This window comes from Podarcis bocagei (genome assembly GCF_964188305.1).
Source record: "Podarcis bocagei genome assembly, chromosome: 16".
NCBI lineage: Eukaryota > Metazoa > Chordata > Lepidosauria > Squamata > Lacertidae > Podarcis > Podarcis bocagei.
The window spans coordinates 27530736-27553001 of record NC_138142.1 but is presented as its reverse complement, the minus strand read 5'-3'; the positions used below and the strand labels follow the sequence as shown (position 1 = coordinate 27553001).

General features: G+C 52.0%; 1 protein-coding gene across 1 annotated transcript; it reads right to left on the bottom strand.

Moving 5' to 3' along the window:
* Positions 1 to 11174: 11174 nt before the first annotated feature.
* Positions 11175 to 21792, bottom strand: ANKRD34A (ankyrin repeat domain 34A). Its single transcript, XM_081175454.1, has 2 exons — positions 21589 to 21792; positions 11175 to 14392 (listed from the first exon to the last, which is right to left on the bottom strand). Exon 2 carries the CDS (start codon positions 14333 to 14335, stop codon positions 12755 to 12757), a length of 1581 nt encoding a protein of 526 aa, XP_081031580.1. The 5' UTR covers positions 14336 to 14392; positions 21589 to 21792; the 3' UTR covers positions 11175 to 12754.
* Between the last annotated feature and the right edge of the window lie 474 nt (positions 21793 to 22266).

The following is a 22266-nucleotide window of genomic DNA, read 5'->3' as shown; positions in this document are numbered from 1 at the left end:
CCGGACCTTGAACGCGGTGACCGCGCCATCGGACTTCCCCATGCCCAGGATAGACGACCTCCTCGCGACGGTGCGCAAGGGACGCGTCTTCACCAAGTTGGACCTGCGAGGGGCGTACAACCTCATTCGCATGCGGGAAGGCGATGAGTGGAAGACAGCCATGTTCACGCCCCTGGGCACCTACGAATACAGAGTTATGCCTTTTGGATTGCAAAATGGCCCCCACTGTTTTCAAGCTTTCATGCATCACGTGCTGGCGGGGCTCCTCTACAAGAAGTGTGTCTGTTTCCTGGATGACATACTCATCTTTTCTGACTCGCAGCAGGATCACGACAGAGACGTCAAGGAAGTGCTGAGCAGACTGCAGCAGCATAGGCTCTACGCCAAGCTGGAAAAATGCCAGTTCGACGTGTCGGAGGTGGACTTCCTGGGCTACAGGTTGTCCGATAAGGGGCTCGCCATGGACAGCGCCAAGGTTCGCGCGGTTTTGGATTGGAAAAGTCTGCGCAACAGGAAGGAGGTCCAGCGGTTTGTCGGCTTTGCGAACTTCTATTGCAAGTTTATCAAGGGGTTTGCGATGCAGACGGCGGCCATCACAGACACGCTCAGCTCCAAGAAGAAGAAGTTCATCTGGACGGAACAGGCGGAGCAGTCCTTTCAGGCACTCAAGCGTCTCTTCGCATCGGAAGAGCAGCTACTACACGTCGACCCCAGCAGACCGATGAGGGTGGAGACGGACGCCTCGGACAGAGCCGTGGGAGCAGTGCTGTTGCAGCAAGACCTGCAGGGGGCGTGGAGACCGGGAGCGTTCTACTCCAGGAAGCTCACCAAGTCAGAACAGAACTACACCATCTGGGACAGGGAGTTGTTGGCCATTCATGCAGCCTTTAAGGCGTGGAGGCACTTCCTGATCGGAGCCAAGCACACGGTGCAGGTCCGCACGGACCACAAGAACCTGGAGCACTGGCGCACGGCGCGGTTCCTGAACCAGAGGCAGATACGTTGGGCAGAGTTCTTTGTGGACTTCGACTTCCGCATAGAGTATGTCCCGGGGGACACCAACATCATGGCGGACGCCCTCTCCCGTAAACCGCAATACCTCGAGGAGGCGATGCCAGCGGCGGCCATGCACATCTTCGCACCGACAGCGTGGGCGTGCGCTTCCGCGACTGTTGACCTGGAGGCGGTTCGACGTGCGTTGCAGGATGACTCCTTCGCGCGAGCGAAGATGGCAGAGGCGCGCAGGGGCACGACGGCGACCGGCGAGTTCCAGGTTCGAGACGGATTACTCCTCCGTAAAGGGGCCATCTACGTGCCGGGGGACGATCTTCGCGCCAAGGTACTGCGGCAGTTGCACAACGCGCCCACCACTGGGCACTTTGGCACAGAGAAGACGATAGAATTAGTAGCCAGAGACTTCTGGTGGCCCAGAATGAGAGGGGAAGTCGCGGACTACGTGGCGAGGTGCGACACCTGCCAGAGGGCCAAACCAGTACACAGACCGCCGGCGGGACTGCTGGAACCGCTGCAAACCCCGTTCGAACCATGGGAGAGGGTGGCCCTGGACTTTGTCACGGATCTGCCCAGCTCGAGAGGCAAGACGGCAGTGCTAGTGGTGGTGGACTTGTTCTCCAAGATGGCACATTTCATTCCGTGTGCGAAGGTGGCCACCGCGGAACAGACCGCCAAACTGTTCATAGATCACGTGTTCAAGGTTCACGGTCTGCCGCGGTCAATACTGTCCGACCGGGGGTGGCAGTTCATGCCGAACTTCTGGCAGAAGCTGATGGGCTTCCTGAACGTCAAGATCAACCTGGCTTCGGCTAGACACCCACAGACCAACGGACAAGCGGAGCGGGTCAATGCCATCATGCAGCAGTACCTGAGATGTTATGCGAATCAACAGCCCGCGACGTGGGTGGATTACCTGCCTCTCGCCGAGTTTGCCTACAACAACACGAAGCACGTGTCCACGGGGGTGACGTCGTTCTTCGCCAACAACGGAAGGCACCCCAGAACCTTCCCGGGACTGGAAAGAATGGGGGAGGGGGAGCCGCAGACAGCAGACGCGTTCGCGTCGGAGTTGCAGGAGGTCCACGATCAGCTTCGGCGGCACCTGGAGCTGGCCAAGCACGCATACAAGGTACAAGCAGACAAACACAGGAGGGTTGGCGAAGAGATCCATGTGGGAGACTGGGTCTGGTTGGCAGCCCACGCAGTACCGGCCAGGCCGTTAGCGAAGAAGAAACTAGGGCATAAACAACTGGGACCCTACCAAGTCGAAGAGCAGGTCAACCCGGTAGCCTTCAGGCTGACGCTGCCGGAGGGCTCCAGGATGCATCCGGTGTTCCACAGATCGGTGCTCACTCCCTACAAGACACCTCACAGATTTCAGGAACCAGGAACGGCGCCGAGTCCACTCCGAGAGGGAACCGAGCAAGGGGGAGCGCCACTGGAGGAGCCCATCAACGAGGTCACAGAGATTTTGGACTCGAGATGGGGAGAAGAGGGAGTAGAATACCTTCTCGCCAGAGAGGGCACCCCGGCCAGTGCCAACAGTTGGGTGCCGGGCTACGCTTTGGAGGAACCTCTGCTCAAAGACGAGTTTCATGCCCTCTTCCCACACAGGCCCATGCCAGCAGACTTTTTCGACGATTGGCTTTTCACACCGACGCTTTCAGCCAGCACGTTCCAGGGGTTCGACTCGGACGAGGAACCGACTATGGACACACGTTCCCCGGAGGGTCACCTTCGGGATCTGCCTCAGAACCCTCGTATTGGTGGGACGATAGACCAGAGGAACAGTGGCGCAGGAAGTGGCTGGAGGGTCCCGGGCGAGCAACGCCCCCAGGAGGGACCGATGAAGAGACGGACATGGACGTGTTCGGGGAAGACCTTGGGTTCGAGCACGGTGGCATAGAGATGGAAGAGGAGGCGACCGTCGGCGACGAGCGCAGGGAGGAAGAACCGGAAGTCTTCAGTTGGAGGCCCGCCACGGGAAGCGAACTGTATCCAGCATTCGTCCCCATGACACTGCAGCACCCAGCTCCCGCACCGGAAGGAGGGGAGGGGGGAAGGGGGGGCTTCGAGGGGGGGATGGATGTCAGGGATTCAGGAGCAGAGGCGAGGGCAAGGGAGGAAACAGAGAGTGAGGGGGAGGAGGCCGAAGAAAAGATGAGTGATGACGACGACCCGAGATCTCAGAGTCTTTCCAGTGAATCAGAAGATTCACAGAAAGGAGCGCCAGTGGCCAGAGCAAGGGGGGAGCCTAGGGGGACACCCCAGGAAGAAGGGTCCAGAGGGGGCTCAGAGGGCAGCAGTTGGAAATCGGGGCCAGCGTCACCAACAGAGCGCAGTGGAGAGGAAGGGCGCCAGGTATCGAGCTCTGGCAGCTCGCAGCAGGGGGGAGGGCATGAGTCAGGAGTGGCCACACCTCCATCGGGGAGCGAAGAAACGGTTAAGCGGAAAGTGGAAGGTTGGGCGCGCGCGCCAAGTTCAAATGCACAGGAAGGTGGCGCAGTAAGCAGCCCGGAAAGGGAGCCAGGTCCTAAAGCCCGACGCAAGGAGACAGAAGGGTCCGGGGGGTCAGCGTCAGAAGAGTCCAGGAAGGAAGAGACCGTGGGGGGCAGAGGGACCCAGAGAAGAACGGTCAGGCGGAAAAGGTGGAGTAAGGCTAGGGTATTAAGCTGGTGTACAGGGGGCGGAGACTCAGACGGAGCTTCGCCGGTCTAACCCATAAGACGTAGAGCTGCACGCAGCAGCTTGAGAATGGAAACTGTAACTCAATAAAGACTTTTATAAAGTGAACGCTGGCTAGCGTGATCCTCTGTGAGCTAGGATCTGGAAGCAGCTCTGACACATACGCTTCAGGTTACAGACTCCGCTAACCCAGAAATAGTACCTTGAGTTAAGAACTTTGCTTCAGGATGAGAACAGAAACTGGGCAGCAGCAGCGGGAGGCCCCATTAGCTAAAGTGGTGTCTCAGGTTAAGAACAGTTTCAGGTTAAGAACGGACCTCCGGAACGAATTAAGTTCTTAACCCGAGGTACCACTGTATTGCTCTGCTTTCCTTTGGACCACATCAGCCAGGCCGAGGCAGGGGTGGGGGTCTTGTCATCTGGGCAGGGGCGTCTTACCCATAGAGGCTAGTGGTGCAGGGCGCCGGGGTGCCAAGTTCTGGAGGGTGCCAGGGAAGAGGCAGAGGCTGAAAGCGGCGCCTCCCAGCACCAGCTTGCCGCCTTCGCCCGCCTCTGCCATGCCACGCTGAAGCAGTCTGGAGCCTCCATCTACCATGGCCACCATGGCACAAAGCGGCCAGCTGAGCCGGGAGGCGCCGCGTCCTCCCTAAAAAAGCACTGTCCTCCCTAAAAGACTCTGGGAAAGGGGGGGTGTTGACGCTGAAGGGAGCTTTGCACCATGGCGCTGGATATGCATAAGACGGCCCTGCATCTGGGCAGCCCAAGACCTCCATGCAGACTGCCCAGGCTTGTGCCCCAGGGAGGTTAACTTAATGCTAACACCCTGGCTTGACTTCACCCCAGGAGGCGCACTCCATTGTCTCTTGAGACCAGCAGATGCCAGCAACAACAAGGATAGTTTGCTGGCCACGTGTGCATTTTATACGTCCTTAAATCACAGCACCATCAGGTCCTCAGGGATAAAAACACACTTGCTTCTGTTGCCCTGGCACTTAGAACACATTTGTTGGGGAATAACCAGCCCCATTTTGTTGTAGAAAAGGTTAATAGGTATTTTGGAAAGTCAAAATGATGAAATGAGCCTCTGTAACCATGCATGTGCCTGGCTGGTTGCCCCTTCTTTATTTATTAGTTGTTATTAGTGTTGCAGAGGGTCAGTCTAGATGGTTCCTAGGGGTCCCTTCCAAACCAGCAACCATAAGAGCCAACCCCTAGGGGCCGAGGTCCCTTTGGGGCCCCCAATAAAATATTTGAAACCTCCTTACCACCAGTTAATGAGCTTTGCCATTCCAATTGTGTGTGTACAGCGTCTTATGATTGATTGTGTGGGGCAGAGCTTACCTGCCCCTGTCCCATATTTTATTCAAGTTGGCACCCCTGCCTGCAATCCTGTATCCAGTGAGGTTTAGGCGCTAGAGGAAGAGACAGGTCAGACAAGTTCTTTTGTTAAGGTAATGGCCTTAAACCAAGCAGCGAAGTATGGCCATTTGCAAGTCCAACGAGGCTGCCATAGAGACAAATGGGTGAAACTTTCCCCACCTCCCCTGGTTGGATGCTTGGGCATGGAGAACGATAGACCAAGCAGAACTGAGTTGGGTGTGTTTGGCTGATGTTAGAAGCAGCGGTGGGGGCCCGAGGGCCACATTTAGCCTCCCGGTGCTCTCTATCTGGCCCCTAGGACTCTCTCCAGGCCACACACGCCTAATCATTGAGCAGCTGGTTGTTGCAGAATACAAGAAACAGCAGCAGGAACATTTAGACACCAGGGGGCACTGCTGTATTTCGGATAGCGCGCGCGCGCGCACACACACACACACACACACGCACGCACGCGCTGATCATTTCTCTCCATGAGGACTATCTTGTTTGTTTTCCCCGTTGGTTTAGAATATCACAAAATAATACAGAACTTGATATGAGCTCTCAGAGCTGCTGATTTGGAATCTACTGTTCATGGCAAGACTGAGTGTAACTAAGAATTGTTAGTAATAGGGTATGGTAATAAGGTAATTGGCACTTGCTGAGAAGCTCAGTGATAAACTTAGAATGGCACAAGTTATAAAACGAAAGGAATCCTTTGCAGCAGAGTGGCCTATCTTCATTATGCATATAGTGAAGAGCAACTATAAAATTGATTTATTATTTGAGTTATCCTTTCCAGACCTCTGGAATCTAGTTGTGCAGATCTACTTTTCTGGTATGTGCCTGAGTCTGGAGGCCTCCTAGATTTTTCATCCAATACTGAATACTCTGTTGTTTTATTTTATATTATATATATATATTCAAATTATCTGCAGAGCAAATGCAGGTCCTTTCATACCTCCTCCGCTCCACTGAAAAAAGAAAAACTCAGCACACCACTCCAGACAAAATTATGCTCTGAGATTCTTAATGCATCCGTGCGCCCAGCCCTGGGTACATGGGGTGTTGCTGGTGGAAAGCCACTGTCCACACAGAGAAAGCAAGTTTGAAGTGATTGTACTAGGTGTCCATGGTTACAGCAAGATTCTTTTCCTGTGGCACTTTACTGATTCGCTGAAAAAGCATCTTGATATGGCCAAAGATACCATCATATCAAGACTGCTGCAAGGGGAGGGGTTGACACTGTGTGCTGCTCCTCAGTGTAGACGTCTGCATTCAGTAACGCAAGGTGGGGAGATGCTGCAACTTCTTCTACTGCTTTCTTGATTGCATTTAAATCCCACCTTTTTCTTCATGGAGCTCAGGTACATGGTACATGGTCCTCTCCCTCCTCATTCAATCCCTACAACCAGGGTCGTCTTACCCATAGGAGCCAGGGGTGCAGAGCACCTGGGCGCTGGGCTCTCAAGGGTGCCAGGCCAAGAGTCCAGGGCCTGAGAGTTGAGTCCGGGGAAGAGCCGACCCATCGATCAGAGGGTCGTGGTGGGGTCTTCTGCTGCAGGCGGCTCTGCGCCGCGAGCTCCGCCCTCCTGCGCGCCTGGGACTGAGCAACCTGGGGGGGGGCGCCGGGCAGATCTTTGCACCCCAGCGCCGCATATGTTTAAGACAGCCCTGCCTACAACAACCCTGTGGGGCAGGTTAGGCTGAGAGGCAGTGACTGGCCTTCAAGGTTACCCAGCGAACTTATTGGCTGAGTGTGGATTCGAACCCTGGTCTCCCAGGTCCTAGTCTGACACCCTAACCACTACTCCACACTGGCTCTCTACAAGAGAAATGAAAAGGGGGCAGCTATTAGCCACAATGGCTGTGCTCTGCCTCCACAATACCAGCTTCTGGAAACCACAGGAGCAGAGGGTGCTTTGTACTTGACTTGTGAGTGTCCCAGGGGTGGCCTCTGTGAGAAAAGGGTGCTATATTAGATGATCCATTGGCCTGACCCACCAGGCTCTTCTTATGGTCGTAAGCGGTACATTTCCCAATTCCAGAATTCATTCCAGAAATTCTTCTAGTTAGACCGGAATCCAGGAGGAGCAAAACACATCAAAGGAATGGAATGGGGAGGAGGAAAGAAATTCTATCACCCACATGCATTTTCCAAGCCTTATTTCTGAGATCTTTTTAAACTTAAGAAGTTGGAGTGGATGGAACCTGGGGTTTTCTGCATACCAACGGGGTGCTCCAACACTAATTAACCTACTCTAATTAAATGCACCAGCAGTGCTGATGCCTCCTTTATAGTGCATCTCTTATCCTTATACCCTGAAACAGGAAAATGGGAAAGCTTAAAAAATAGATTCAGATATTTACTTGATGTACTTTCCTAAACAGAGGTATTTATTATGGACCTGCCCCATAATAAACTTGAATTTGACTTGCTGTAACAAAATGTTGTTTTCCTTTTTATATAGTTTATACTATAATGTATCTTATTCTCTTCTATGCTAAAAAACAACAACAGCATTATTATTTTTTAAAATATGCTTGTAAGGAGCTGGAGGTTCAGTCTCCTGGCCCTGTGCTGGAAAACAGGTATCCACAGGAAATATTTGCCTCGCCTCAACCTTTTTTCAAAAGCCACTTCCCACCCAGAGACACTGTGTCTTAAAGTATCACTTTTCAAACATATTCCTCCACATGGGGTTGGGTCTCTGCCCATGCTCAAAAGTCTATTGCTCTTGAAACAAAAACTTTGCTTGTGCATCACTCTGCACGTGCTCAGAGGCATGCGTGCTCAGAAAAGTATGAAAGTGACTGTATGGCAGGCTTAGGCGGAAACCTGGTGCGATTTACCCTCACTTCCTTTGAGGCAGCAGAAGACAGGATCGTCCTTGCTCTCAACTTCCCTGCTTAGCAGTGCCAGCCTGCCTCTTGCTTAGCTCTCCACCCACAACCATTTCTCCTTCTGTGCCGTCAGCTACCGACCAGCTTGGCTTCACAACACTCCTGTGCGCATTTCCCCTCCAAAGCGCCTTGCTTGTTCCGAACAGCTGTTTAAAATGTCACTGTCTGTCCTCCTGCCTTTATTGACACAGTCTGCCTGAGCTTTGCAACCGTGATCTTCCGCTGCTCCCTGGCTTGTGGATCTGGACCAAGAGGAACCAGGTGGGGTATTTTTTTGCAGAATGGATCCAGATCAAGTGGGCAGTTTCACCCACTAAGAAAACTAGCCAGGGACGTTACTACAGATTCATCCCCCTAGAGGCTTCTTAACTGGAGAAAAAGCCTTTGGGTCTTAATCCTGCAATGATCAGTCTCTCTCTGAGCATGTGAAGAGTGCTTTCTGCTCATTGGGTAAACTGCAACAATCCTGTGTGTGTTCTGGGAAGGGCTCTTGGGACAGAGGGATATTGCTGGCCGTTGACTTGAGAGTTCGGGCATCCATCATTTTATAACGAAGAAGTAGCGAAATTAATCTCCCAGGAATGCCAGAATGCAGGAACCAAGGAATCACAGCTAGGTGGGGTAGGAGTCAGCCTCCCAATGCTTTTGACCTGAACAGGAGCTAAGAGGAAGGATGAAGCAACACTTTATGTCTCTTCCATCTCTATTGACCCTTTGACCCTACATTGGAAGGATAATTAGGGTTTTACGTTTGTGACCTCACCCTTTAAGCGGGATAGCCAGGATATCTTCTTTAGAGGTGTGCATTTTGAACTTGCAGGTCTTGTTTTACTGCTCATTAAAAATGTTTCCTGTTACTTTTATTTTTCAAGACTGTTCAGTGGGAAAAAGTGACAAATAAATATGAATATAATATTGATATTAATATTAGAAAGAAATGATAAAAGTACAAGCTGGCTATCAAATATTTTTGACTATCCCAGCTCCTGAGTTTTTGTTCCTTGTTGTCTGAGATGCTAGGATGAGGGTGGCGGAGAGGTGGCTTAAATATGTTATGAACTTGTAGAACTCTAGACAGCATATACCGAATTTGCTTGGGACTGACACTGAGGCTGCGCAAATCTAAAGGAAACATAAACCCTTAGACTCCAGCACTGTCTCTCCTCCAGGTGAAAACAGGCCCTATAAGAGAATATTGATTGACACGAAAAGCTCTGAGCTGCATTTAAGGCAAGAGGTGTGGAGCACATTGTTGGCTATTTACAAACACGGGCACACAAATAAGCAAACAAACGCAGTAGTTCTTTTGTTCAGTATTATGTGTACATTATTTTATATCTATCTATCTCTATTGGTCCATACAGGACTTTATAGCACAGAAAAGCTTTAACGGTTGGCATTCACCACCCAACAAGTTGTGCGTTTGGCCACAGGGGGCGACATTGTGCTTGTACCACGATTGGAAGAGAAAGACGAGTGCAAAGGCAATTGAACGAAATTCAGGGGGGAAACCTGTGATTTGCTATTAAGGAAACAACGTCGGTTTAGAGCATGGAGGGCTGCCTATCGGACAGAGGGCATTATTGGGACTGGGAGAAGAAAGCATGTGGGGCGGCGGGGGGGAGGGGGAGGGGCGGATTCACAGCAGGAAATATACCCTGGATACCGACGCCCTTCTCCACAGCTCAGAATACTGAAATTCAAAAAACCTGGTGGCTGGAATTGACGGTAGGCAGGAAAGTGGGTGGTCCATCTTCCCTCACCGGCAGCACAGCTGTCGCTATTGGCTGAGCTTCTCTGCTGTCATGGAATGTTCATAAACATTCCAGCGCAGCAGGCCAGACAGTGCTCTGCCCCAGTTACCAAGGCGGAAGTGGAAGAGGATTGCGGAAGCAGGGTTTGCAAAAAAAAAACAACAAAAAAAAAAACAGTTTTTGCAAGGGGAGGTTAATGTGGGGCCCTGGCATGTCCTTCTCAAAGAGTCCCTCCAGCAAAATTAAGTGCTCACTGCTGTGAGAGAAGGAAGAGGTTATTCTGGCTGGCTGGTCTTGAACTGGGACAGTTGTGGGAAGAAAGGCAGGCAGGCAAGGGAAATGGGGAGGCTGGGATCCAATTGGAAGAGGAGTAGAGGGGGGGATGGACATCCCCACCTGAACTGAATTTTATCGCTGGAAAAAACCACAGGGTGGTGGCACATGCCACCTGAACAACCAACAACTCAGCGACACAGGGTGTGCCGTACGACCGGGAGCAAAAGTGCGAGAAAAAGGGAACACTGCACAGGTGCTCCTTCAGGAGAGCTGAGAGTGTGCTTGGATTGGGCCTCAGGCCTTGAGTGGTGGGGGTCCCACCTTCCTGAAGCCCCCCTGTGCCTGCTGAGAGAGTGGGGGTGTCATTTCAGCACCCCCCGGAACAGCGCTTAAGGATGGAAGGGGCTGAGTTCAAGTGTTACTCCGAAGTACTATTGCTTTGTCGACACTACTAAACCGCAGGAAGGAACAAGAGAATACATTCGTTGTTGCCGGCAACCCTGGCGGCTTTGCCACAGCCTCCCTCCCTCGGTTATCAAAGTCGTTTTACAGACGTGGGTCGGTATCGGGAGCCCCACTTGGCAGGAAACTGAGGCACGTGGAAAGCTGGGAGAGGCAGGAGAGCCTCTTGCTCTCTTCGACTGCCCAAATAAGTGCAGTGTCAAGGCCCACACTTGGTCTGCACCAGACATTTCAATCCGTTTCAAACTGGACCAACAGCCATGGAATCAATGTTTCTTGCGGGGAGGTTGCTGGGTGCTCTCTTTTGGCCCAGAGGACATGCAAACTGAGTGCCAAGAGGCAAGAGGGTTGAACCACTGCGTTGAAGGCTCGGGCCTTATAGAGCTGGCCAGGCCTTGGGGAGCTTAGGTAACGGTAAAGGGACCCCTGACTATTAGGTCTAGTTGCAGAAGACTCTGGGGTTGCGGTGCTCATCTCGCTTTATTGGCCGAGGGAGCCGGAGTACAGCTTCCGGGTCATGTGGCCAGCATGACTAAGCCACTTCTAGCAAACCAGAGAAGCGCACGGAAACGCCGTTTACCTTCCCGCCGGAGTGGTACCTATTTATCTACTTGCACTTTGACGTGCTTTCGAATTGCTAGGTTGGCAGGAGCAGGGACCAAGCAACGGGAGCTCACCCCGTCACGGGGATTCGAACCGCCAACCTTCTGATCAGCAGGTCCTAGGTTCTGTGGTTTAACCCACAGCGCCACCCGCGCTTAGATTGCGTCAAAGATGTGTCTGGGTTCCCTGATGCAGACTGGGTTACAGCTGACAGGCCGCATGGGGGGGGGGGCGGCGGCAGGAATCCCAACATTGCTCCTGTTGGCCAGATAAATCCTGTTGCCATCCCTGAGCCCTGGCAAGGAACGGAAGAGGAAGAGGTGCCCCAAAAAGTGGTTAGCAACCAGGTACTCCCAACAGTAACATACCATTGTTCTGGGAGCTGATGGAGGAAATAGATACACCTCCTTGTAAGGAAGAACGAAGAGTGTCTCTGAGTTTAATTCAAGGGTAGGGGGCAGGGGGAGGGAGATATCCTGTGTCTCAGGCATCAAATAATTTGGGGGGAGTTTTGCCCTACTGCAGCCTTTGCCAACATATTTTTTTTGGTCCCCATATGCTCTAGACTACAACTTCCAGGTTGAAACCAGGTTGGCAAAGGCTGCCTTGGCATTTTTTGGGTGCTTCAGCATTCTGTGGGGCTGGGGGATGATGCCAGTTTAAAGAGGCTTGGGTTGGGTTTGGCATTTATCCCAGCTGCAGCAAACTAATTTGAACTTTTCAGGAAAGTCACACCCCACCTCCAAAAGAACCCAGGTGGGCTGTGATCCATATGAAGAGAGCCTGGCAACCCATTGCTAGAGCTCTCCCTTGCCCATGCCACCCACTCCAGGAGGTGGCAAAGAGAACATGTGCCCTCCTGGTTTTCAGCTTTCCAGGTCTAAAAACCAGATGTGCGTAGATTCACCTCCCTGAAATTGGGCATACAACTTCCCATAACCCACCCAACCAACATCAAGTGTCAACAAGAGAATTGAAATCTCCCCCCACCCAAAATAAAAAAAAATATTCAAAAGAATATAGATGAAGGTGACCCAGGGAAGAGCATCTGGGGGCTTAAAGTCCTCTTTCCTACTGGGATGGGTCTCTGCTTGCTGAGGACAGGACCCTCAAAGCAGACATCGATCCACAAAACGTATGTTTTCCAAATGCGAATTCACCCTCTAGATTTCATCTCAGAGATGTTGCTTGACCCATGGAGTCACCATGTCAAGCATCAGACTCCATTGCTCTGCCTTTTTTGCAGATCCCAGGCCTCGTCTGTAGGGGCAGGAAGCGAAGGATGCCAACAGTCTCCTGCACGCCTGATGAAGATTTTGGTGGGTCAGTCAAGGAAGCCAACACCCAACTCAACCTTCCCACTCCAAAGAATTTCATCGCAAGCAGATGGGCAAAACTTCCTGGGTCGCCTACTTGCCCTCAGCGACTTCACTCTAAAGGCCCCTCCCCTACACTCTGGCCTCGCGGTGTTGGCTCCGACGTCATGCTTCGTATGTCCAGTTTATAAAGATGGCGGCTACGACATGGAACACCAAAATGAGAGGAAGGAGGAAGACGCAGAAACCCAGCTACGAAGACAGGGTGGGCTCAGAGGCCGGCGAGGAAAGCAGGAAAACGGCATTGTGGAAGGCCCTCCAAGTCCCCATGAGGCAAAGACGAGAAGACTGTAGATTGCCCTGTTCCCATTCCGCCATGTCTTAACTGGCCACCGAGTCCCCTTGGGCGATCAGGCTCTGAAAACTGACCAGCTGCTTCATCTGCTCCGTCTGCATGGAGTGCCTCCGGAGTAGCCTCTTGCCTTTGGGAGAAGTGGGGGCCACTGGGATCAGGCCCTTGTGGGCCGGGGAGGAGGGCTTGCCATTGCCCCGGATGTCGCGGAGGGGAGGGTGGGGGTTGAGGTGGAGTGGGGGCAGGAAGCCCGGCCGGGTGTGGGCAATGTGGTCCAGCAGCAGCGTCCCAGAGCCCCTCCTCTCGAGGAGACCCGGGGCCCGGCGTCGTATCGTGATGGGGGAGACGGCGTTGGGGATGCTTTCCAAACTCTCTCGGGACGAGCTGGCCGGCAGGGTCAACGGGGAGGCGTTGTACTTCCTCCTCTCCACAGAAACGCGGCCTGAATCTGGGGAGCCAGGGATGGACTCGGGGCAGAGGGAATCCAACTCGTAGTGGTCCAAGCAATTCAGCTTGGGGTGGACCAGAGCCCGGGAGCCAGGACTCGGGCCGCCGTCTTGGGTTTCGGGCGCCGTGTTGCGTCGGGCGAGAGTCTGGTGCAGGTGGCTGAAATGGACTTTCTCTGCCCACGCGGCTTCTAGGCTGGCCAGCTCTTCCCCTGAGGCCTGGTGAGCGGCCATTTTGAGGCAGGACGACTCCTGGCCTTCCATGCTGTGTCTCCGGGACAACGGAGGCCTCTTGGAGAAGCTCAGGCCATTCATCTCAGCCGTCATCCTCTCTTCTGGGGTCCGGGCCTTTTCCTGGTGGGAGGCAGCTAGGACAGAGGGCGCCACCAGGCCCCACGGCTCCGAGTTCAACCTCTTCAGCTGCTTGGGTCGGCCTTTGGGTGGGAGGGCCGGGGCTTTCTCCTCAGCCTCCTTCCCCTTGCCGTGCGGGAGAGGGGAGCAGCTGAGCCGGGTGGCCATGGTGAAGTTGAAAACGTCACGCTCCTCTTCCTTCTCGCTGCCGCCAGGGGACTGGGAGGTCCTCACCTCAATGTCTGAGGGGGACATGCACAGAGCGGGCGAACGGCTGTCGTCCACGCCTGGCGACGGCGGCGAGTTCAGGTACTGCTTGGTTTTCTTGGTCCCTGAGGGGGACGTGTCTGTGGTGATGATGATGACCTCCTTCCCTTTGGCCTTGCAAGCGTCCAGGAGCACCTGCAAGGTCCCCCGGTCCCCCTTGTTGATGGCGTACACCAAAGCCGATGCCCCGGAGTAATCCTTGGCGCTGGGCTCTGCCCCGTGCGCCAACAAAATGGAAGCCACCTCAGCCCCAGCCCCGTCGGCGCAGGCGTGCATCAGGGCGGACTTCCCCATCTTGTCAGGGATGTTGGGGTCGGCCCCGTTCTCCAGGAGGTACCTCACCATGCGGGACTTGTTCTGAGGGTCCTCGTAGGGGGCCACGCAGGCCGCAATGAGGGGGGTTTCCCCCTGGATGTTGCCCTCGTTGATGTAGGCCCCACCCTCTAGCAGCAGGCGGGTGAGGCGGAACTTGCCCTGCCAGACGGCCTTCAGCAGGGCACTCCCCTCAGGGTGGACCATGGTGGTGGCAGGCGGTTCCGCAGGCATTGGGCAGAGGCAAGGAGTTCACGAGATGGAGGAGGACATCTCAGGGCACGCCATGACCTGGAATGGGAGACAAAGCGAGGGAAACCAGAGCGTGAGGACTGCTCTATTGTGGAGCAATGTTGTGGGTTTCTGAAGGTCTGTCCAAAAGCAATCCCTCCAACATTTCTCTGATGAAATAAGGGGCTTCCTATTCAATAATAATAATACAGTAGTACCCCAGTTTTTGAGCGTCACGGAAACCGAACGTTTCGGTTTTCAAATGCCGAAAACCCAGAAGTACCTAAATGTTTCCGTTTTCGAACGTGCCTCAGAAGTCGAATGGCTTCCGTTGCGTGTATTTCAATTTTCTCCACTGATTTTGCTGACCGCCCTTTGCACCTCGGTTGTCAAACGTTTCGGAAGTCGAATGGTCTTCCGGAACAGATTACGTTCAACAACTGTGGTACCACTGTAATAATATTTATACCCTGCCCATCTGACTGGGTCGCCCCAGCCACCAACATATATAAAAACATACTGAAACATTGCAAAACGTCCCTATACAGAGCTGCCTTCAGACGTCTTCTAAAGGTTGCATCGTTACTTATCTCCTTGGTTCAGGGGTCGCATGACTTCATACGCTACAACATTTCTCTGATGGAAATAGGAACATCCTAAGGAAAAGCAGGACATTCCGGGATCAAATCAGAAACCAAAATGGCTGCTGTAAATCCTGGACTGTCCCCTGAAAAATAGGGGTGCTTGGAGAGTCTGCAAAAGAAAGTAATCAGGGGAGGAGGAGGAGCATGAATAGACCCAGGGAAAGGAAGAGGTGGGGTGTGGAAAAAAAGAGTAGCATTAGGGAAGAGTAGGGATAGGAAATGAGGAGTGTGGTTCAGGAACGGAAAGAGAGAAGTTAGACCTGAGCAGGGGGCCGTGTTCCTGACAATTAGGGACAGCTTTCCCAGGATCTGAATTTGCTGGATCAAAGCACAGCACTTTGCAAGCTCCTTCGACAACCTTGCTAGCATCCCCTCTGCTCCTTTTGCAAGCTTCTGTCAGTTGAAATTAAAAGAAGCTTTCTTGGGGTCTGAATTTGCTGGGTCAAACCTCAGCACTTTGAAAGCCTCTCTGCCCCTCTTACAACCACATAAGAGACCACTCACTGCTCCTTTGCAAGTTTCTGTCAGGGGAACGCTGGCGATTCCATGCATGTTTAGGCAGCTCAGGCGTTAAACCTTGCAAGGAGACAGCTTGAGGCCTTAAAGTCCAAGGCTAGTTCAACAGCAGATTCTTCTTTTGGATGCTTCCCAGCATCTCTGTGACTTTTCTAGAGGTGGCCAGCGGTAAGCCGAGTGGGGGAAGGACCTCCTGTCTCTTAGGCAGGCTGTGCCAATTTTGCTGCCCCCGCTGAGGCGCGGCCCCTGCCAGCGCTGGCAGGAGGAGCGTTCACTCCACATGCTGTTAAAGACACAGACGGGCACAATTGGCCGGTCCTTCCGGGCGCAGCATCCAAAACAGCCTGCTGTGACTCAGAAACCCTTCCGCAGGAGCCAGAAGGGAAAAGGGTAATTAATTCTCATTCTTGAGATTTGATGCCCATGCCTTTAAACGCTAGGGAACTCAGGGCAGCTTTTGCAAAGGTTAGTTGACTTTGCGGGAAGCGTCACTTGGGCAGGGTCTTTTTTCCCTTGCGCAAACCAGGTTATTTGTGTGAGCTGTATTAGGTTCTTCCTGAAGGCAACTTTTGCCCTCGGATCCACGCTCGACCCTCTAGTTTTCTGCTGGCTTTGTTGATTTATTGATTGATTAATGAATCTATACATCCCTCAATATGCCATGTTCTCTAAGCCAGCCTTTGTCAACATGGCCCCCTCCAGCTGTTTCGGACGAAACACAGCCATCACAGATAATATATCTTTCTGTGAATTTGTCCAGCACTCTTTTAAAGCCATCCCAGTTGGTGGCCATTGCTGCCTCCTGTGGGAGGGAGTTCCATAGATTAACTCTGTGCCACGTGAAGAACTTTACCTGTCCTGAATCTTCCAAGCTCTTCAGCTTCATGGAATGTCCACGAGTTCAGGTGTTGCAAGAGGAGGAGAAAAACTTATCACTAGCCTGCCATGAATAATTTTAGAATCTCCTATCATGTCACCTTTTCTCTCAGCTAAAAAAAAGTCTCAAAAGCTGCAACTTTTCCACTTAGGGGAGTCACTTGGCAGAATTTTGGCTCCCCCCCCCCCATTTATCTTTTTTAGCCTGCAATTTCTTCTTGCGCAGGGGAAACCAGGAGGAGGCCTGAGCAAGGCTGCAGTCCTCAGCGGCGTGGAACTGCCACCCCTCCACTTCCTGTGTCTCTTGGAAGGAGGGGAAAGTGGGGTAAGGCGGCCGGGTTGTTTGAGGCCAGCTCGCTAATTTAGAATCCTTTTGCGCTTGCTTTAAAAACAAAAGCCGCTTCAAGGAGACTTTGCTTTGGAGCAAGTGGCTTCTGGGTGGCTGAGCAAATCTGCACTCTGGCTCATAAATCCCACTTCTGACTACCGGCCGTGGCTAATTTAGTGTGGCAGGCAAATCGCCTCCTGCCCACAAATCATAGGAGGCCATGCGCAGCGACACCAGTTAACCCCCAGAGTTAGTTAGGACTGATTGAATAGGAAGGCTTGGAATGAGCCTGGCCGATGAACTAGGAACTTAAGATACTGCATCGTTCAGTCTCAGGAAAACACCAGCCCTACCTGGGACGCGGGTGGCGCTGTGGGTTAAACCACAGAGCCTAGGACTTGCCGATCAGAAGGTCGGCAGTTCGAATCCCCGCGACGGGGTGAGCTCCCGTTGCTCGGTCCCTGCTCCTGCCCACCTAGCAGTTCGAAAGCATGTCAAGTGCAAGTAGATAAATAGGTACTGCTCTGGTGGGAAGGTAAAATGGCGTTTCTGTGCGCTGCTCTGGTTCGCCAGAAGCGGCTTAGTCATGCTGGCCACATGACCAGGAAGCTGTCTGCGAACAAACGCCGGCTCCCTTGACCTTTAGAGCGAGATGAGCGCGCAACCCCAGAGTCGTCCTTGACTGGACCTAACAGTCAGGGGGTACCTTTACCTTTACCTGGAGATGCCAGGGATCAAGCATGAGACCTTTGGAATGCAAAGCAGGGGCTCCAGAGCTGAGCGATGGCCCTTTCCTTAAAAAATTAAAACAAAACAAAGCGCTCTCCTATGAGGAATGGTTGCAGCGTTTGGGACTTTTTAGAAAAGGTGAGTGGGATGGTAGAAGTATATCCAGTTTTGCATGGATAAAGTAGATAGGGCAAAGTTTTCCTCCCTCTCTCTCGTAGCACTAGGACTCCTGGCTATCGAGTGGAGCTGAACATGGGAAGATTCAGGACAGAGAAAATTCAGTGCAGAGTCGAACCACGGAACTCACTCCCGTGATGGAACTCGCTCACCTCCCTAGATGGCTTTAAAAGGGGGTCAGACAAATTCATGGAGGCTATCCATGGCTGTACTCTGTTTCCACAGAATCCGGATGCCAGCTTGGCAATTGACAGTGGGCCCAAATCACCAACCTTCTGGTTAACAGCTAGATGCACAGACCCCTTGTGCTGCTGGAGGCTGCTATAATTAAATAAGAACATAAGAAAAGCCGGATGGATCAGGCCAAAGGGGGACCGTCTAGTCCTGTTCGCACAGCAGCTAACTAGAGGCCCTGAAGGGAAACCCACAAATGGGACCCGAGCATAGGAGTCCCCCACAGATCTCCACATGGGTCACAACTGGACCCGTGCCAGTCGCAAAATGCGCCCGGCCAATTTCTTAATACTATTTGCAACTCCCTCCTTAGAGAGGCCAGACTGGCCGCTGGCTGGTGAAGGCTATTTTATTCTGACAAGCCTTCGGAAACTAACTGTACCCGTCTTCTTTTTTAAGGAAAGAACTTATAGCAGTGCTATGCTGTTTTACTATTTGCATTTTAATAGATTGGTTTTTTACGTCATTTTCATTCTACTATACCTTAATTGCTTTTCAACTATTATACTTCATATGCTTTTAGATTTCTGGGTTTTTCCAGTGTTTGTGAGTCCTGGTTCTGGGGAAAAGGCAGGTTATCCCGCAGAGTGGGGATTAGTACCTCCACGGAGAGTTGCCAACTATTCAAATGACCAGTGTTTCTGTGCCCTTAACCGCAGTACAGTGGTACCTCAGGTAAATAACTTAATTCGTTCTGGAGGTCCGTTCTGAACCTGAAACTGTTCTTAACCTGAGGTACCATTTTAGCTAATGGGGCCTCCCGCTGCCGCCGTGTGATTTCTGTTCTCATCCTGAGGTAAAGTTCTTAACCCGAGGTACTATTTCTGGGTTAGCAGAGTCTGTAACCTGAAGCGTCTGTAACCTGAAGCGTCTGTAACCCACGGTACCACTGTATATTCTGCAGTGATGAGTACGTGAGGACATTTGACACAAGCCGCAGTAGCAAGCTGGGTGGGTGGGGGGGCTAAAAAGTTGGCAACAGCACATCCTGCAGGTTGAGGTCAGAGGACACACAAAATTCCTTTGTTCTCAGGCACCCCAAACTTTTGCTTTCGTCTTTTAAGGTGTGACCCAACAGCCCCACCCAGCCCTTGCCTCCCTTCCTAGGAAGACCTTCACTCACGAGATTGTTCACTAACTCCAGGTCACAGAATAATTTTAGGGAGCCACAAGGAGGGCCCCTGGGCTGATGGGTGGGGAACTAACTGCTTGCTGACCCTGTAACAGGACCTGGTTCAGGACAGTATTTTAAATAGAGAGGGAGGCCCAGCCGGTGCCCCAGAGCTGTGGTTCATGGGGTTCATTTCCTCTTTGCAGCCAGCAATGCGAGGGTTTCCGGAAAGCATTTGAATGTCATACACAAATGCAGCTAATTTACACTGGGAAATTTTTCTGTCACCCTGGAGGGTGATCTAATTTCGACCTGTTTGTTTTGCTTGCATTTAGCAATCAAATCTAAAAATGTCAACACGGCCAAGCTTGCCTGATAGCGTATCTGAGGCTAGCATACATTTGCTCACAGAAACATATAATCAAAGAATTGGAAGGTCCCCGAAAGGGGTCATCTAGTCCAACCCCCTTGCAGCAGCGTTGACAATGAACTTACGAAATGGAAAAGCTGTCCGCAGAAAAGAAAAGCAATCCTCGCTGTTTGCAGGACATACAACCCTTGGGCCCCTTAAATAAGAATTTAATGATTATTTTGTTATTTCTATGCTGCTCACCTGACGGGGTTGCCCCAGCCACTCTGGGCGGCTTCCAGCAAAATATGAAAACACAATGAAGCATCAAACATTAAAAACTTCCCTGTATACAAGCCCCAAAGCTCAGCTCTTGGATTGCAACGCAAAGCTCAGGTCAAGCTATTTAAGGTGACCGGGGACCACCTGCATTTCCCAGCAATTGACAGAATGACGAATGACTACCCTTGTCCTTGCAGATTCCCAGCTCTCTCTCCCCCTCCCCACACTCACTGCTCTCTATATCATTTCTCCAGTCCCTCTAGGGGCACTCGAATGAAATCTACAAGAGCCATATATCAAATATTAGCAAAATCCTTATGTCATGCTGGGGGTGTAATAAGGCATACAGTTCCATCTTGGGTTTCCCAGCAAGATGCATAATTTATCCTCAACAAGCCTGGCTCCAAATTAATGACAAATCTGATACTAAAGCCCTTCGCCTTGTCTTCCTCCACCCAGATTCCCCTCCTCCTTGGAGACTGGACAGATTTATCGAAGCCGGGAGAAGCTCTCAAGAGAGCTCTCCGCTGGAATCGCAGACCCACTCAAAACAGCAAACGTTTGATCCCCATTGCTGGGCAAACGGACTTTATTGAGAGAGAGAGATTTCATTAATGCCAAGTGGGTGGGCAGGAGGCAGACTCATCTTTTGAAATTATTACTGTATTATTATTATTATTATTATTTTTAAAAGATCGAAAACTGGAATGACTGAAGAAATAATCTCTCTCTCTCTCTCTCTCTCTCTCTCTCTCTCACACACACACACACACACACACACACTAACACACACTTTATTTTTAGCATTGCATCTTCTTGATTCTTAGGAGGCGGTTAAATATAAAGAGCAAGGAGGTGGCATTTATTTGGCAGACTGATAATATCTGCCACTTTGCCCAGGGTCCCTCAGCAAGACAGACCCTTCTGTGCAGAGACAGATGGAGAGGGGAGTCCTGTTTCTGTTTAAAATTTCAGGCCTGGATGTTTGGGGATGTGGAGACAAAAGAGATTGCTCAAAATTAGTGTGAGTTGTGGGGGGTTGCTTCCACTTTGGTTACATAACAGTCAGTAGGGAAGTGAGCCCAAAGCCAGCCTTAATGAGCGAATGGATTCGTTGTGGTTTTCAGAAGCAAGGCAGAAAGGGTGCCTTTGCATAGCTCAAGATATCAGTAATATTCCCCCCACCCCAGTCTTCCTGAACAGGTGTTGTGGGGGTGATGCGAAACGAAAGGAGGCGGAAGGCATGACTGGATTGGAATACTTTTAATTTATTTTTTAAAACCCGCTAGAAATAGCCCCACTACTGAACTGGGAAATCAGGAAAGGATGGAGGTAGCTCTGAAGCTTGCCCAGTCCACACGCAAAGCGAGGGTGCATTTTGCTCCAGGGTGTCACTGGCAAATTTAGAGTCTGTTAAACCTGCAGGGAAGAAGGTGGGAGAATCTGGCACTACTGCGGTCCCTCCTTTTCTTTCCGTGTCTTCGAGACCCCCGTGCTTTTAGCATTTGGAGAGCGGGGATGGGTGGGGGAAAGGAGGGAATCACCCCCCTGATTTTGGTAGGGATTTCCTTCAAATATCCAGCAGCCTGCTGGGTCTGAGGTCCCCCCATCCTAAATTAAAGGAAGCCCTTACACCCCAAAAAAGATATTCTCATTTTGTCACACTTTCGACCCCCATGGAAAAGCAACATGCTTTTGTCACACTTTCAACCCGGATGCAAAAATTACATGATTTTCTCACACTTTCAGCCCTGGCGCAAAATAACCCTGGGCAGTTCCCCCCACCCCACCCTGACTCTCTCAATGCTCACGAGCCCCCAAAACTCCCTGCCCGCCCTCCTCCCCAACAGATGCCCACCTGGTTGAAGATAGGTATTTAAAATTAAAATCCTATTTTATTCCGTAAAAAAACACACCCGAGGATCAAAGTTTGCATCCCACAGCCCAGGGGAAACGCAGGCACCGCTGCACACCTGCATGGAACCCAAAGAGCTCTGCTGGAAAAGGTACCTGGCTGCATCCTCCGGTGGTCTTCTATGTGGTCCACCACCACCCTGGCGGGGGCTGGCGAGGCGAAGCTCCTCACCCGGGCTGCATGCTTCTGCTGCGCTCTCGGGAGGAGGAGGAGGAAGAGAGAGGGGGAGCCACGGAGCAGGGGGGCTCTGGCGATCTCTCCCGTCTCCTCTGCACGCCGAACACGTGTCCTGCTGCTGCTGCTGCTGCTGCTGCTGCTCTCTGGCGCTGTGTTATTTTGGTGCCTCTGCTGCTTCGGGGATGGAGCGAAAGGGCCAATCGTTACCAAGCCATCTCCAAAGATCATCCAGTTCCTTTAAGATTGGGGGGGGCGGGGGGGGCGGAGGCGTCTAGCTCTCCATCCATCTATCCTACCAACCAACCATTCTGAGGTTCGCAAGGCTGGATGGCGGATTCTGCTATTTTTTACCCCCTTACCTATCAAAAGCAAGGGAGAGGACCACCCCCCCCATTAAAATATACACTGCACCACATTTTGGGGGGTGAGGGTGGGGAGATCGTCTCTTAAAGGCTCGCTGCTAGCCAACACTTATAAATTTGGTTCTGTCTGCCAGGGTTAGTGTCCACCCCACACCCCACCCCTTACAGTAATTTTGGGGCGTTTTCTCCCAAAGATCTTTTTTGCACGTTGTTGGTGAGTTGCAGTACAGGTTT